This window comes from Melopsittacus undulatus, chromosome 2 (assembly GCF_012275295.1).
Source record: "Melopsittacus undulatus isolate bMelUnd1 chromosome 2, bMelUnd1.mat.Z, whole genome shotgun sequence".
Lineage (NCBI taxonomy): Eukaryota > Metazoa > Chordata > Aves > Psittaciformes > Psittaculidae > Melopsittacus > Melopsittacus undulatus.
In genome coordinates, this window is record NC_047528.1 from 113,465,810 (window position 1) to 113,482,840 (window position 17,031).

The 17,031-nt window shown below is 50.8% G+C and overlaps 2 protein-coding genes and 1 non-coding gene across 3 annotated transcripts; all 3 read left to right on the plus strand.

Annotated features, from left to right (window-relative positions):
• Positions 1-237: 237 nt before the first annotated feature.
• On the plus strand, positions 238-297 carry LOC115946122 (U7 small nuclear RNA). The gene has a single exon (XR_004080225.1). It is a non-coding gene; the product is annotated as a U7 small nuclear RNA (small nuclear RNA).
• Positions 298-313: 16 nt separating this feature from the next.
• C2H12orf57 (chromosome 2 C12orf57 homolog) lies at positions 314-1,018 on the plus strand. Its single transcript, XM_005146638.3, has 3 exons — positions 314-457; positions 536-712; positions 786-1,018. Exons 1-3 carry the CDS (start codon positions 403-405, stop codon positions 932-934), a joined length of 381 nt encoding a protein of 126 aa, XP_005146695.2. The 5' UTR covers positions 314-402; the 3' UTR covers positions 935-1,018.
• A 975-nt stretch (positions 1,019-1,993) lies between these two features.
• Positions 1,994-16,083, plus strand: PTPN6 (protein tyrosine phosphatase non-receptor type 6). The gene is made up of 17 exons (XM_034060127.1): positions 1,994-2,106; positions 2,283-2,383; positions 7,034-7,156; positions 7,439-7,633; positions 10,504-10,726; positions 11,385-11,501; positions 11,662-11,775; positions 12,160-12,256; positions 12,646-12,725; positions 12,815-12,964; positions 13,083-13,214; positions 13,486-13,640; positions 13,915-13,982; positions 14,376-14,527; positions 15,146-15,243; positions 15,364-15,481; positions 15,608-16,083. Exons 2-16 carry the CDS (start codon positions 2,370-2,372, stop codon positions 15,467-15,469), a joined length of 1,824 nt encoding a protein of 607 aa, XP_033916018.1. The 5' UTR covers positions 1,994-2,106; positions 2,283-2,369; the 3' UTR covers positions 15,470-15,481; positions 15,608-16,083.
• The last annotated feature ends 948 nt before the right edge of the window (positions 16,084-17,031 follow it).

Consider the following 17,031-nt stretch of genomic DNA (forward strand, 5'->3'; position numbering starts at 1 on the left):
GGGCGGAGCTTGTGCTGCTCGGCACCAATGGGAAGCGGTATATTTGCATACGACCGAGGCTGTGCGTTCGGACTCGGCTTTCCGCGGTTGTCGCCGATGCGGGGCGGGGCGACCGGGCGGGACCGAAGGGGGGAGTGGTACCGGGGGCGGTGTGGGAAGGAGAGAGCTCCGCGGCCCTCACCGTCGCCTTAGGGCGGGTGGGCTCCGGAAGGGTGCGGAGCTCGGGGGGCGGCTCCGCAGTGATTTCAGCTCTTTTAGTATTTGTCCAGCAGGTTTCCCGCGGCGCGGGAAGCCACCCCAGTGGTGGAATGATAGACGGGGCGGGGCCGCGCATGAGCAGTATGAGAGCGGACGGGAGGCGGTGCTGGGGAGGGTACAGAGGCCGCCGGTCCGCAGCGCCCCATGGCGGCGTCCGCGCCGGCCTCGGCGGCGCCGCTGACGGCTGAGCAAGCCAAGGGTAGGTGAGGGCCGCAGGAGGCTCCGGGAGCCCTGTGTTGAGCTGTGCGGCAACTGTGTGTGTGCTTGCTTCCTCCAGCGGTGCTGGCGGAGGTGATCAAGGCCTTCGGTGCGCCCGAGAACGCGCAGCGCATGGAGGAGGCGCGGGACAACGCCTGTAATGACATGGGCAAGATGCTGCAGTTCCTCCTGCCTGTGGCTACCCAGATCCAGCAGGACGTGATCAAAGCCTACGGCTTCAGCAGCGACGGCGAAGGTGGGTAGTGCGTCGGAGCACCGGGCCCGCCGGTGGGCGGCCGCCTCCGTCCTTCCCAGCCCTTCTCTTGCAGGGGTCCTGAAGTTCGCCCGGCTGATCAAGTCGTACGAGTCGCAGGACCCGGAGATCGCCGGCATGTCGGGCAAGCTCAAAGCCATGTTCCTGCCGCCCATGACGCTGCCGCCGCACGGTGCCGGTACCGGCGGAGTGGCCACCTCCTGAGCCCGGCGATGCTGACCCGACAGGAACGGGGCGGTTTATGCCTGCTTGAGTGTCTGCTTCTGAATAAACCATGTCTCGAAGTTGCCCTTGTTTTATGAATGGACACAAACAGTGGTATTTTGGAGGGATGGATGCTTCTCCGTGGTGCAGAGGTGGTTACAGAAGTGTCTGCCTTATGCCTGACAAAACCTGTGTTAATGCTTTGAGGGGCCCAGTTGTACCTAATTCTGCAGAAAGGAAATAATTTAAGCAAAGCCTTAGTGTGAAGCCCTGGGACTTGATAGACTTGATATTAAAGTGACTTTGTTTTCCATTTCAGTGGTGCTAAGCCCTGTCTGGAGCAAGCTTTGCAAATGTGCGATCTGAAATGCACTAGCTAATGTGTCCCTAAACATAACCTAGTGCTGCTCAGCAAGTGCTGTAACTGCCACTGAACCCCTTGTCCTCAGCAGGGTGGGTGCAGGTAACTCATTCCTACCACCTCTACCCACTGTCTGCGTTGTTTCCCAACTGAATGTGCTATCAGACGTACCAGCCCTAACGAAGAAGGCAGCAGGGAGTGGTGTGGGAGGGCTGTGCCCAGTTTGGCTGCAGCCTGGTTTAGAACAATGCAAACAACATCAAATCACATCCGATGTCTTACGGGACTGAAGAGAGACAAACAAAGCAAGGCAGCCTTGCTCCATGGCTGTTTGGTTTATCTGACTTGATCCAAATGGAGGGACATCAGATGCCTCTGCTTATAGCCTCCTGCCTCATGAGCCTGTTGCCCTTGGAAGCAAGTGTTGAGGTCTTTGGGGAGGGTAATGTGGGCCAGCATGGCAGGGCTGGGGGTGATGAAGGTGGGCCTGGGAGAACAGGTAGCTGCGAGCCAGGTGTGAGAAAGCTGTCTCCGGTTCTGCCTTCCAGTTACAAACCAGGCAGGAATGTAGGCAGCAAGGGCGTGAGCTCACTTGATAGGAGGCAGGAAGCGCAGTCAGTCCCTTCCGACTCCATCTACCTCTCCCGCCTTGGCCTTCCTCCACCCTCCCTAATTATTCATTAACGACACCCCAGGAAGTGCTTTCCAAAAGGTGAGAATTAAGCCCTCTGCGGTTTGGCTGACCTGGAGTTGCCTTCTCCTTAGTCCGCCCAGGAACAGGCGGAGTTCGGGACTGCGGGATCGGACACAGGTGAGTCACAGGAGGTGCTGCAGACCCCGGCCGCGCTGTGGCACTCAACGCAGGAGCATCCAGCCCCTTCGGGAGGCTGCGGTTCTACCCCTTCTCTGTCAGGGTCTGTGGTTTCTCCCCCAAGTCTGTCTCAAGATACCGACTTGCTCATTCCAATATTGCTTTATTTTCTTTAGTAGGACCCCCTGGTTAAGGGCTGTGGTATTTCTTCCACCAGCCGCTGTCAGTTCTCCGGCAGAGGGGATCTGAGAGTCAAGATCCTGATGCCATCCTGTGGGTGAGTGCTGTGAATGCTAGTTAGGGGAAGGGAACAGGGCTTGTTGGGGAGAAAAACACAAATACTGGCAGTAGGATGTGGGCACTAAAGGGAAAAACTCACCTTGTGATAGGAGCCTCGGAGTAGCTGGAGGACTGGAATTGAGAGTGGATCAGATTCTTACTGCTGTTAATGGTTGTGCTGTCTCACTTTGATAAAGAGCAGGCAGATGTGATGCCCTATCTGCTACAGGTTTTCTACCAGTGTCTCTCAGTGTTTCTGTACAGAGACAGGGCAGGTGGCTCATTGCTTGATTCACTACAGTCTCTCAAGTCATTCATGGAACAGCAGGACATAAAATCTTTAGGGTCAGTCAGTCCAACCAGTTGCTCTGCTCTGGAAACTGCAGTGGCATGATGTACAGAAATGGGATTTACTACTCTGTGGTAAGGGTCTGGGAAACCACTGTGGTCCTGGGGTCCCATGTTCCATCTGCCCATCCCCAAGCCCAGATGTCCTTCCCTCTGCACCAACAGCTGAACTAGGATGCAGTTCTCTGCAGAACAGCAAAACCTCCTGACTAAAATCATCTCAGTGGTGAGAATCTGAAGTATCAAATGTAGTGCTGGTGTTCAAAAAGGTCTCCAAATGAATTCCCTCAGGTGCAGGGAAACACAGAACAATCAAGTTGGTATCTGGGCAAGAGGGTAGATAGTAGAAAGGAGAAGTCAGTGAGTGTGATATTAAAGAAAGAGTCAGCATCTGCTTTTGGAAAGGCAACTTTTTGTAAGACTCCAGTTTTGTGGATAAGGCAGGTGCGATTGAGACAGATTCCTTGGAGCTCCAAAAATCAGTTTATGAGATTTTTTTTCATCAAAGTCTTTAACTAAAGCTAAAACTGTGGCATGAGAAAGAAGATGGAGGTTTTCTTGGGTGAAGAATTAGTAGAAAATAAGAACTGGAAGGTGGGAATAAGCATCCAGTTCTTACAGCAAAGGGAAGTCATCAGTGGTCAGATCACAGGCTTAACCCGGAGTGTATTCCCAAATGACCTGGAAATAGGACTTGGTGAGGTGAGAAAACTGGCTGGTGGTAGAGCATTATGCAGGATAATAGGATGGGAGCTGATTGTGAATAATTGCAGAAGGACCTTATGATAGTGAATGAGTGGGCAATAGAAGAGCAGCTGGAATTCCGTATAGGCATATGTAAAACAATGTTCATGCAGAAAAAGAATTTGACATTTATATCTAAAACAATGAACTGTGAACTAATCATAACCTCTCTGGAGTAAGCCTGTGGTCATACATAAGCCTGTGTAATTGCTGGCTTAATGCTTGGTAATGGTGAACAATTAGCAGAAATCACCACTGTCTGTGACACACCAGCATCTTGGAACACTGCAGTTCTGTGCCATCCTTCACTCTTATCTCCAAAACAGCACACCAGTCTTGGAAACATCTCAGAAAGGGACAGCAAGGATGATCAGAGGTATAGGACAGAGTCAGAGTCTTCAGCCCAGCAAAACGCTGAGGAAGGATATGGATGTTGCAGGTCAGTATCATGAGCAGGTTGGATGGGGCAAATAGGGATTAGGAATCAGTCATTTGATTTTTCTTGCCTACAATAACCAGACATTAATTAAACTGAGCCAGGGAGCAGGTTATAAGCAAGCCAAAGGAGGGAGTGTTTCTGTAGGTGGGCCCTGAACTCCTTGCCAAAGGATGGCAAATGTGTTGTTTACTTGAGGGTTGACTCTACAAGTAGCTGCAAATGGAGGTTTAGGTTATACAGAGGGAAAAGAAACTCTATACATAACCTCTTCCTCTACTCCTCCTTTGACAACCACTTTGACCTCTGGGTCACCTACTCCAACACCCTGCTCACAGCAGAGCTAACCCCAAAGCTGGATCGGGTTGCTCAGGTAAGTTCTGAACATCTCCAGGAATGGAGGTTCCCCAGCTTCCCTGGGCACCTGTGGCAATTGCTGAACCACCCTTGGTGGGGGGAGCATGTGTGTAGCTTTTCCCCACATCTAATCAGAATTTCCCTTGCTGCAAGCTATGCCTGGTGCCTCTTGACCTTTTAATGTGTCCCACAAAGAAGAATCTGGTTTACTGTTTGTAAACCCCACAAGTGCCCTTTTAGGTAGCCTGAGGCAGCTGTTAAATCTCCCCTCGAGCATCTTTTCTCCAAGCTGAACAAGCTCAGCTTCCTCTGTCTTTGCTGTGTTCCAGGTTCTTCACTGCCATTAGCAGCCTTATGCTGGATTCTGTCCAGTTTCTCAGTGTCACTTCTTTTACAGCAATCCAGATGCAGATATCTTTTAATTGGCTATTTCATTTATCTTCTTTGTTCCTGTTATAGCTGTGGCTTGGCTCCATAAAGGTTTTACAAGATGAGGTTCTGTGTACAGTACACCTGTGCTGTACTGAAGCAGCAGCATAGGAGCAGTCTCTTTGCCGATTTGCTGGTTTCCTTAAACTGTTAATTTGGGCTCTTTGCTACCTTGTTATTTTCCTCTTCCTCTGTGTCCCACTGATGTTCTTTTCCTCAGACAGCTTTTCTCCTTCAGCCAGTTCATAAGATGTAGAGATGTCTAGGTTTAGGTTTTGTCTGCCATGGCTTCATATTGATCCTACATAATCTTTTGACATCGGGAATTCTCTTTTGGGACTTCCCTCATTTCTTTCCTACCACTAAACAATATTTCCTCCTGTGTCAGTACTTAGACTGGCTCTGATTTAGCTGCAGTCTTTTAAGTGCAGCTTCTACACTTTTGTGTAGAAGTTGTTCCCAAGAGCCACAGGTCTCTGTGCCTTTAAACTCGCCTTTATTTTACCATCAGATTTCAGTCAGGACAGCTGGATCCCTGCACCTCCCCACATCCCAGTCCATCATGTGTGTGAAAATAGAAGCATTTCAAAGGAAGCTCCCGTAGGTGACTGGGTTGTCTTTCTAGCAATAAGGTTTAGCTTCCCACTTGTCTCCCCTCTACTTCCCTTTGTTGTTAGTTCCTGTCTTGGCCACGAGCTTTGTCTCGCCCCTTGCTAGCAGCCTGTTCAGTTTCCCATTCTGGTGGGGTGCAGGGAAGGCTGCTGCTTGAGATGAGCACATCTCTTGCTGTTCCTGCTGCCCACACCACTACACAGGGTAGCCACAGTGGCCCCAGTTAAAAGTCAGCTCCTTTGCCGGCTGGATTTCCTTCTTTGGCCACTGCTTAACTCCCATTCTTTCTTGAGACCTCCAGACCTTGAAATCAGTGCTGTGGAAAAGAGCAGTCACAGGCCATGACTGGAAATGGCTGCTAGGTAACTGGAAACGGGTAGTTTTTCTTCTTTGTATCTAGTTGTCCGGGTTGGCTTCAGTATGCTGCACTGGGATCTTGAAGGTCCTAGGCTAAGCAAACTTGGTGTTGAATGGGCACACTGTAGGTAGTAGCTGTTTGTTCTGGTGACTGCCTGCTTCTCTGGGCAGCTTTAAGGCTACCTTCCCCCCCATCCCTTTTGGGCTACTGCTGCTCACATCAGTCACATCCCCTAGCAGGCTGTTTTGGGAAGGCAGAGCTGTGCTCAGGGTACTTGCCTGCACCTCAATGTCTGTGTCTGCACAGATTTCCTCCTGGGGCTGTACAGGGCACACTGAACATTTAACTGTCCAGAGAGTTCATCAACGAACTGGAGTTATGAAGGTTTCAGGTAGGTAGACGAGGGCAGCCCGGCAGAGCCAAGCTATGTGGCTGGGCAGATATTACCTGCAGTGGGGTGCCTCATTGCTCAGTGTATGTCACCATACACTGCCTGCTTCAGCCTTGCAGGCATGTGAGTGACCTCAAGCAGCTTGGCACCATGGCAAGGGCTTGGAGGTGGGGAGCACTCATGGCTGTCATTGGCCTTTTGGGGAAGAAGGGGACCAGAGGACGTGCAGCCGGGACCCAAGATGCACTTGTAGAGTCAGCCCTGACGTGAAAGAAGACAGGGAACCAGAGAGTAAGAGGGGATGGGGGGAGGAAAGACACAAAAGGAGAAGCAGAAGTGTGTGCAGAGCAGCTTTGGGCTGGGGAGCTGATGGCTCAGAGCGCTTCCTGTCCCTGGAACCACGCGTGCCAAGCTGCGCACGGGCTCGCACTTGCCTGTGCCCCACAGCGCTGTGCAGAGGGTCAGAGATCAAGGCACGGATCCAGACACTAGTGGATGGAGAGGGTCAGAATGGACTGATGGTAGACACCAGGAGAGATGCACGGCCAGCTCCTGAGAGGCACAGAAGCAGCGTGGTGTTGGGTGCTCCAGTGCAGACCTCCAACTTCCCATTTCTCACCAGTGCAAACCGAGTTCTCTTCTGTGTTTTTTGAGTTGCCTTGGTTGTAGACACTTGTTCCCCTCTTCATCTGCTCTCCACGATGGTGAGGTAAGAGGGACTGAGAAATGTGTGTGTGTGAAGAGGGGGAACCAGGGAAGTGGGACAGATCGGAGGGATCAATCATCCTGGAAGTTGCATCTCGATGGAAACCTTTCATAGTGTGAGGGAGGTGTCAGGTAGGAAGGGATGCTGCTGTCATCTGCATGGGTATCTCCAGGGGTGCTGACTGGGGCCATGCTTCACTGTACAAGTCTCCACAATAGTGCCTAGTCTTTTTTGTTCCTTTAGTCTTGTTTTCATCTCCTCTGGTAGGTGGTTTCACCGTGACCTGAGTGGGCTGGAAGCTGAAGCCTTACTGAAGGGACGAGGTGTCCATGGGAGCTTTCTGGCCAGACCCAGTCGGAAGAATCAGGGGGATTTTTCTCTTTCAGTCCGGTAGGTAACTTGGACCACAGCTGCTGTCTTTCCAAGGTTACATACACAGGATGCTTCGATCCTCACACATCCTGTGGCATCGTCTTCATTCTGTCCTTATTCCTTTGAGTTATTTCCAAAGGACCTGAGCTTCCCAGGATCTTCTAGACCCTGGCAGTTGCCCCAGGAGTTTCTCTTTTGCCTCCTTTAACTGGGATGGTTTGCTCTGGCTCTGTGGCAGGAGGTAATGCACAACATTTTTCTGCCTCTTTTGCAACCACCTCACTGTGCATCATCCCACAGGGTTGGTGATCAGGTAACTCACATCCGCATCCAGAACACTGGGGATTTCTATGATCTGTATGGAGGGGAGAAGTTTGCCACCTTGTCAGAACTGGTGGAGTACTACACGCAGCAACAGGGCTCACTTCAGGACAAAGATGGAACCATCATTGACTTGCGATACCCGCTTAACTGTTCTGACCCTACTACGGAGAGGTATGGAGAAAGCAAAGCAGCCAATGTGTCTGTGATGAGCTCCTCTGTGCTTCAAGGCTGTCTTTCTGCCCTGCCTGTGCCTGTATTCCCAGGGCAAACCCTGCAAAGAGTATTTCCTGCCTCCTATAGCCTCCTTATGTTTCCACAGGGGCAGCATCTCCAGCAATAGCTGGCTACACCTTGACCCATCACAGCAGACCTAAGAGGGCTCTATTTTTGCTTCTGGTTTCCTGTTGCCTTTGCTATTTTTATACTGTTCCTAAAAGCAAAGGTTTATGGTATTAGCTATGGGTTTGCAGCAGCCTGTAGAGTGACATATTATGTGGAAGCTCTCAGCCTTGCCGCTGACCTCCTTGGTTACTCCAGGCCTGAGTGATTCACGTAGATGAGAGCAGCACCATGTTCCCCAGCTATTCCTAGCCTGCTTAGTCTCTTTCCTGTCTCCACTTTGCATATGCCTCTGACACCAAGTTCCTAAATCAAATCAGGTGGGTTTGCTCTTGCTGCTCTTTGATGCAGGCTGGGGAGCAATTCACACCGTGCTCGAGGGTGGATAGGTCCTGGAAACAGGGGGCAAAGGGCCTGGGTATGCCCCTGCTTGCTCTGCGGATGGGGCTGCAGAGGGGCCAGCATCTGCCTGCCGGCTGTCCTCTCCACTCAGGGCCGTTGGGTTGTGGCCCTGCAGTTTCCTCCCTTCCTCTCTGCGGTTGGAAACTTCTCCCTGCCCGCAAGGCTCTTACGAAAGCTCCTCTCACTCTCTCCCCAAGTGATTTTCCATCACGTGGCTTTGAAGAGCTGGGCTTAACTGGGACCCATTAACCCCTTCCTAGCTGTGGAGGGAAGGCCTGCAGACCTCTCTGGTAGGCAGGAGGGGTCAACCATTCCCTGGAGAGCATGTGAGCACTGGCATGTGGTGGCTGAATGCTTCTTTGGAAGGAGGTTCAGGAGTTAACAGCTGCCATGCAGTGAATGTCATTGCTCCTTGCAGTGCATGAAGTGAGGATCAGACAGGAATTACTTGCCCAGGCGTAGTAACGGTCTGCCACATATTGCTGTCAAAATGATTCCTAGATGTTGTGTAGAGGAATGTTTTGCTCTGGTCAGATGCCAGGATGAATAATGCCCCAACTGCTTCTGTGACTTGGGCCTCCTGGGCTCCATTTCACTTCCTGGGGACAGACAGCTCTAACAATGTGTAGCTCACCACAGACACCAGTACCAGTACTCTGGACCTCCACTGTTAGCTGTTCTGTGGTCAGCAAACCTGCTCCCACAGCTCTGGGAGCATTAGCCTGGCCTAGACGGCAGTGCATGCAGTGATGCATGGAGCATCACTGGTGCCTGTGGTACCTGGAAGGAGCAGGAGCAGGGAGGAGCATTACAGGTCAGTCTGATGCATCAGCTGCCTGCTTTGGAAATGCTGCTCAACAGGGAAAATGGCCAAATTCAGCAGCTCTATCTCCAGCCCAGGACCCGAGGGGCCTCTTTGAACCTCTTCCTGTTGGAAGAGAAGTGCCCAAATCCCCTACCTGACACTGAACTGGGAAGAAGTGAAAAGGCCAGGGCAGCAGCACCAGGGCTGTGATGGCCTCTGGGCTGAGACATGTTGGAACTGGATGATCTTGAAGGTTCCTTCCAGCCCAAACCATTCTATGATTCTATATGTCAGACCCAGTAGAGGCTCCACCAGAACATGGGTAGTGGAGAAGTGGGATGGTCCAGAGCGTTTCCCAGTGTCCAGAGCACCTTGCAGCTCTTGGCTTTCTGTAGGCTGGATCTCTAGCTCCAGTTTCCAAACGAGTTTTGTGGAAGCAGGACAGAGCTGCAGTTACCGTGGCCTTCTCCATCTCTGCTTGTCAACTCTGAAGTACCCCCCACAGACCTTCTGGTGTGGTCCAGGGAGGCTGAAGCTCGGGACAGGTGTGAGGAACCAGAGGATCTGCACATAGATGACCTGGGCCAAAACCAGCATTTCTGCAGGGCCAGGCTTGTCCCATCTCCCAGCCTGCTTCTGGTGCCTGTCGCTTCCCCCCACACCACACAGTGCAGGGGGATCCCACCGGGTGCACACAGTGCCCTGAGAGCTTTGTAGGGGGGGAAGGAGCTTGGCAGCAGTGGTGCCATTGGCACCATGCTTGTATCCCTCTGCATGCAGGAGCACTCCTGCGGCAAGGCAGAGAGCCCCTTGGTCAGAGGGATGCTCCTCACCTTGTGCTGAGAGAAGGAGCTGCAGACTGGATGTTTGCACCAAGGACAGGAATGTGCACATGGATCAACAGTGATAAGTACCCGGAGCAGAATATGGGCTGTAGGTGGCTCCTGGTGTCCAATCCCATAGCAAGGCTGGTTGCTGTGGTGTAGTGTGCCCAGGGAATGGGAATTATCCTTTGATTGAAGAGGTGACTGAGTTTCAGAAAGAGGGGTTGCTGGGATAGCTCTTTAATGGATCTGATCTCAACATAGCTATCTGGATACTGCTAAATCCTATGGGACAGTTTCTGACTTTGCTGCTTGAGCTTCCAGAGCACCTTGCAGCAGTAAGGCAAGAATCTCAGTAGTGCTGGGAGGTGCTGAAACCCATGGACTACCCTCTCCCAACTGGTCTTTAACCAGTAAGCATTGCTTACCTGTGCTTGCGTGTATCACACAACTGAATCACACTTTGTGCTTTCCCACTCTGTCCTCTGGTACCAGCATTCTGCTCCCTGAGTCCCAAGATCCTGCTCCTCCCCTGGTTTTCTTCCCTATATCTTTCCTTCTCCTCTCTCTCCCCATTCCTTCCTTCTCCCTTACCTTTCCCCAGCATTGCTGTCCTTCACTCATCAACCCAAGAGCACTCACCTGCATCTCCCCCCTCTTGTTTCTCCTAGGTGGTATCATGGGCATCTATCAGGCTCTGAAGCGGAGTCGCTTCTCCAGGCCAAAGCCACCCCTTGGACCTTTTTGGTGCGGGAGAGCCTCAGCAAACCTGGGGATTTTGTCTTGTCTGTCCTCACTGACCAGCTTAAACCTGGCTCTGATGCTTCACCAGCTGGGGCAACCAGTGCTGCAGGAGCTCGGCTCAAAGTCACACACATCAAGATCATGTGTGAGGTGAGCAGCTGGGAGAGCAAAAGGAAAGGGAATGGAAGAGGTCTCTGCCAATCCCTGCTGATCGTGTCCTCAAAAACATGGGCTCTGACAGCTTGGTTACTAGAAGTAGTGTTCCTGAAACTGAATCCTGAAACAGGTTCTTTGTGTCCTCACCCCAGTCTGGGTGACTATGGGCTGGGTGCTCAGACATAAGCAGGGCTTACTGTGACTGAGAACTCCAGTACAAGGAATCTGTGGTGAAAGACAGAGGAGGATTCACAATCTAAGTCTGAATTCATCAGAAGAGTTCAAAGCTCTTGGAGGAGGAGCATCTGCAAGGCCTTCACACTTGGTCTGAAGGATCTGACCAAGTTGGCTGGCCCCAGTTCTATTTCTTCCATGCGGGATGGTGCAGATAGTGGAGGGAGATTTCAATGACAAGTGACCTTAAATGAGAGCTGAGAGCAATACACCTGCTGTGGGCTTCCATCCACTGAGAACAGAAGGCAGTTCACCATGCTGTGAACTTAGTGTTCTCTGTTGTTTGACCTCCCTGCTGGAGGGAGAATGCTTGTCTGGATGGCATGGGGTAGTGCCTATGGCTTTGCACCTTAGAGCATTATCAGCTTTGTCTCCATGGGGTTGTGAGTGGGGTATTACAAATCCTTCTTCTATTTAGAATGGACGTTACACAGTTGGAGGTGCTGAAACGTTTGACACCTTGGCAGATCTGGTGGAGCACTTCAAGAAGACTGGAATTGAAGAGATGTCTGGCTCCTTTGTGTACCTGAAGCAGGTAAATCCCATTTCCTCTGTTTCTCAGGGATCCTATGGAGGGACCCTCTTGCTGTTTGTTTCTGCTTTGTGTCCTCTTCCTTTTCTCCACAGCACACAGAGGAGACTTTGCTCTCCAGCAGCTTCTCTCATGCCAACCCATTGTGTTTTCCTTTCCCCAGCCCTACTATGCTACAAGGGTGAATGCTGCTGACATTGAGAATAGAGTGCAGGAGCTGAACAAGAAGAGTCTATCTGAGGAGGCATCCAAGGCTGGATTCTGGGAGGAGTTTGATGTAAGAAACTGCTGGGGGACATGATTCTGACATTGTGGGAAGTCCCTGTGCACCACCTTTATTCTCCATCCTTGATTTCTTCCTGGACACAAACTTCTCAGGTGTCTTGTCAGTTCTTGACAGTTTATCTCTTGAAAGAAGTCTCTGGAACCTGTTCCTCTGGGTCACCTTTAAGCAAACCCAGAGAGGCAGAAATGTGCTTTTTCATGGTTGAAAGTTACCAAGACAGCAAGGGCCGAGCCTTGGAATTTCCAAGTCCAGGTTTCCTTTGCTCTGCTCTGCCGCAAGCCTGTCCATGTGTCCCCGAGTCACCACTGTTCTGTGAGTGCCCACCTCCTTAGTCATACACTGTGACCTTGCTATGACTGTTCTTTCTGCTCTCAGAGCCTGCAAAAACAGGAAGCCAAGCAGCTGTTTGACCGCCATGAGGGTCAGAGGCCTGAAAACAAGAGCAAGAACCGATACAAGAACATCTTGCCCTGTGAGTCTTGCTTTTCCACCATAAAAAAACCCCAAAAGACACAGACAGGCAATGAACTGCTGCCTGAATCATCCCTGGCTCTGCTTCAGCCCACTTTAGCCTTCAGAGCAGGTTTAAAGGTGTGCTGCACTGAGGATGTAAGAGCTGATGGGAGAGGTCACAGCCTTTTCATGTCCTTGAAGGAAGGAGGGAGGGTTGCATAGTACTCGTTAGCTTCTGATGGACCTTCATAGGGGTAGAGAGATGAGAGGACAGGGTGAGAGGAGGTGAAAATAAAGGGCATACTGCATGCACAGGGTCGTATGGATGAGTGGGGTAGTGACAAAGCTTCACGTGGCTCTGAGAATCAGAGCATCTGAGTGCTCTTTGTTTTCTCACTGCATCCCCAGTTGATCATTCCAGAGTCATTCTCCAAGGAAGGGACCCAAATATACCCGGATCTGACTATATCAATGCCAACTATATCAAGGTGAGACTCTCGAAAGATGGCTGCATGCCCAGAATGGGGGAAGGCCTCTTGCTCCTGCAGCCCTCTGATCTTCCCTTGTCCACACTCAGAACAACCTGGCCAGCCCAGATGAGTGCACCAAGACCTATATCGCCAGCCAGGGCTGCCTGGATGCCACAGTCAATGACTTCTGGCAAATGGTGTGGCAGGAGAACACACGCACTATTGTGATGACTACACGGGAGGTAGAAAAAGGACGGGTAAGCAGCGGCTTGTGGTGTCTCAGAGCTGTCCCTTCTTCTCCTTCAGCCATCGCTCTGCTTCTTCTCTCTTTCCTGCTTTCTGCCCATCCTCACCCCATCCTCTCTGCCTACACAGAACAAATGTGTGCCTTACTGGCCAGAGGTGGGCAGCATGAAGGAATATGGTCCCTACCTTGTGGAGAATGCTGGGGAACATGATGCATTGGAGTACAAACTCCGTCACCTCTGTGTGTGTCCGAAAGATAACGTGAGTATAACTGGTTGAGGGCTGCAATTGAACCAGCGGGTCTGACAGTCACTGTCTGTCTAAGGCTGGGAACTGCTGGTGGTGATGCTGCTGTTGAGTCATCATTGGGTGGTTGTTCCCACCTGGTTTGAGCTGGGCTTACTTGGTGGAGTCACCAAGAAATGCACGGGACACAGATTCCTTCTGGCCTCAGACCCACCTCTCCCTGGAACAGAGGCCAGGGACAGGACTGGGTTGCAGTTTTATCAGTGGGGTGTCTTGTTATTATCAGGGTAAGGCTGTGCGTGAGATCTGGCACTACCAGTACCTGAGCTGGCCTGACCACGGTGTACCCAGCGATCCAGGAGGAGTGCTCAGTTTCCTTGACCAAATCAACCAGAAGCAAGAGAGCATCCCAGATGCGGGTCCTATTCTGGTGCATTGCAGGTTGGTAAGATTTGAAGCATTCCCTATCCCTTCTCTAGGGTGAGGTATAGAAAGTCTCTTCTGCTCCACCAGCTGTTCCCAGGACTTGTGAATGAAGCATGTGCCAGCTTTGATACTTACTTTGTCCTCTTCTATGCCCCCAAACCAAATTCTGCCTATTGAATCTGTGACATTGCTGAACAGCTTCTACAAGTGCTGTGTCCTTCCCCAGAATCAGCTGCATTTTGTTTCAGGAGCTGTATTGCTCTGACTTCTGCTTGTCCTCTCCTTGCAGTGCTGGGATTGGCCGCACTGGGACTATCATCATCATTGATATGATAGTGGAAACAATCTCCACCAAGGGTAAGAGGACCCCAGAGTATCTTGAAATGAGCTGGCCTACCCAGTAGGGCTGTGTCCTTAAGTCTAGCTGCAAATGGATGTAAACCATCAGGTATCAGTGGGAGAGATCCTGCCACAGCCCTGAGTAGGTTGCACTGTCATTGCTGTGTGGCAACTGCTGGATCTCTGCACCAGACTCACTTACTTCAGCTTTTCTTGAGCTTGGGCTCTTTCTCCAGGGCCAGACTTGAAAGATGCTGAGCAGGAAGGAGGGATAGGAGGTCCATACAGGAGTAAAGAGCATGGAGGGAGGTGGAAACTTCTTGACTGACCTCCACTGTGACTGCTTTTGGTGGAGAACTGGGAGAGGGGCCAGTGGACATGTCCACAAACTTTCCTGGTATCTCCTTCTAGGGCTGGACTGTGACATTGACATCCAGAAGACCATCCAGATGGTGAGGGCCCAGCGCTCAGGGATGGTGCAGACAGAGGCCCAGTACAAGTTCATCTATATGGCTATCTGCCAGTTCATAGAGACAACCAAGAAAAAGCTGGAAGTTATCCAGGTGAGAAAGGGGACTCTGCTTTTCTGTCCTGAGATGAGGTCTGGGATGGAGTGCTGTTTCCAGGCTAGCACTGGGACCTACACAGACTACGATGCTGCACCCAGGTCTGAGTCCCTGTTCCTGTCTTGAAATTCAGAGCACAACATTAGCAGCTCAAGTATCAACCCCTTCTGAACTGCTAGACAGCTCTAATGCAGTTATTGCAACTATGTTCTACATAACACCTCTACCAAGCATTGTTTGGTTACAAGACTTTGCCCTGTCCTTTTGTCTTTCCTGTGCTGGTTCTGCAGTTGCAGGGTTTTCTTCTGCTACCTGATAAGTGGCATCTTTTATCTCTCTTTGTAGCCTCTAGCAGCATCCAGTAGCTGTTGCTGTTTCCTGTTCTTTGGCTGACGTGTGGCACTCTCAGGCATTCCAGTGATATTGGTTGCTCCTGTTACAAGGATGCATTTGCAGCCCCCTGTGACAGCAGTGGGCAGAGTGCACTGAGCAATCCACCAGCCTCCACTGAGATCCCAGCATGGAACATGGTTGAACAGCCAGAACCCTTCCATGGTGCCTCATGTTGCTTTCCCCAGATGACACTCTTCTCAGCTTGGTATTTCTCTCCTGTAGGCTCAGAAAGGGAAGCCAAAAGAGTCTGAGTATGGGAACATTGCCTATCCCCCTGCAGCAAGGAACGTGCATGCCAAAGCTTCACGGAAACCCTCCAAGTAAGAGCTCACCTAAACCAGAGGAACAGCTTGGCCTGCCTCTGACAGTGGTCTCCCTGCTACCTTGGCAGGTTTCTTACCCTTGCTCACTTTTTCCCCTTGTTTTTCCCTGGTTTCTAGGCAGAAAGAGGAGTCAACAGTATATGAGAACCTGGGGAAGAAGGAGAAGGCACGGAAGCAGCACTCCTTGGAGAAAAAGCTGAAAGGCTCGCTAAAGAAAAAATAAGATAGGTTGCAGGTAGCTCCATGGGGGGTTTGAACCAGGGGTGCAGGGCTGGAGCTCACATCCAGGCTGGGCTGTCTTGCATTCCTCACCCTTGGACTGAAACTAGGTCTTCCCCTTGTTTTCCATGCTACCTTCCAGCCCTGAACCAGACTGCTTTCCAGCTCAGCTGACTTCGTCCCTTGCCTGTGCAGGCCAGCAGCATCTCCTGCTGCTCCTTTATTCTTCAGTAATGGAAATAAGACCCCTTCTTCTCCTTACTCTCTGAGCACTGGGGTCTACACTCACCTCTGCTGGGTCAGCTCCAATGAACTTGAAGAAGAGTGAAGGAAGCTCTTTACAGGAGCTAAATCTCTGCCCACTGCTGTGAGTTCGAATTTAGCCTGTTAGTGTTCCCTGAAGCCTCAGCTTTTAAAGTATAGAGGGTTTGGCCTGTTTCAGCTCAGCAACTCTGCAGTTCAGCAAGAAATGTCCTTCTCCTTAATATCAACCCTCTGCCCTATAGAATCTTAGTGGGTTGGGTTGGAAAGGACCTTAAAGTCATCCAGTTCCAACCCCCTACCATGGGCAGGGACACCTTTCACGAGTCCAGGTTGGTCCAAGCCCCATCCAACCTGGCCTTGAACACTGCCAGGGATGGAGCATTCACCACTTCTCTGGGCAACCTGTGCCAGCACCTCACCCCCCTCACAGTGAAGAACTTCTTCCTTATATCTAACCTGAACTTCCCATTTAAGTTTAAACCCATCACCCCTTGTCCTATTGCTACAGTCCCTGATGAAGAGGCCCTCTTCTCATGATCCCTTTTCTATTTGATCCTTTGATTGGATGCTGTAAATATACCAGAATTGGATCTGATGGCCATGTTTTCTCCTTTGGTTGTAAATAAACTTGTATTTCTTTGAATGCTGAGTCCCAAAAGTTTTTTCTCTATTTCTCTTTGAGTATAGCTGCACTCCTGGCTTCACTTGCAGCTCGGCAAGAACTTATGAGAATGGCTCTAGCTTGGTTTTCATCACTTTTCTGCAGCCTTCAGACTCCAGAACAGAAGCTATGACCAGTTATGGTGGCTCCTTCCTTTGAGGCTTGAGCATTGGTAGTTGTCAGGTAAGTCTGAGCACAGAAAGTTAACGGTGACAAACTCACACAAATGCTTCTGCACCCATTCAACATGGAATTTAACAAGAACAAATCCTAGACTCTGCACCTGCAACAGGGTAATCCTGGCTGGACATGTAGATGGGGATAGAAGAGGCTAGAGTGCAATCCTGCAAAAAGGGATCTGGGCATTTTGGTTGATGGTAATCTCTACCAGTCAAAAATGTGCTCTGTCAGGCAAAACTGCCACCATTATCCTGGGATGCGTTAGGTACAGTAGCTAACCAAAGGTGATGATCCCACTATACTCAGCAGTGTTCCAGCCTCACCTTGAGTCATGTGCACTTCTGGGCTCCGCAATATAAAGATATGAAAATATTAGTATCTAAAGGAGGGAAACAAAGATGGTGAAAGGCCTAACTTAAGAGGAAGGGCTGAGTTTATCAGGCAGAGGAGGCTGAGGGTTA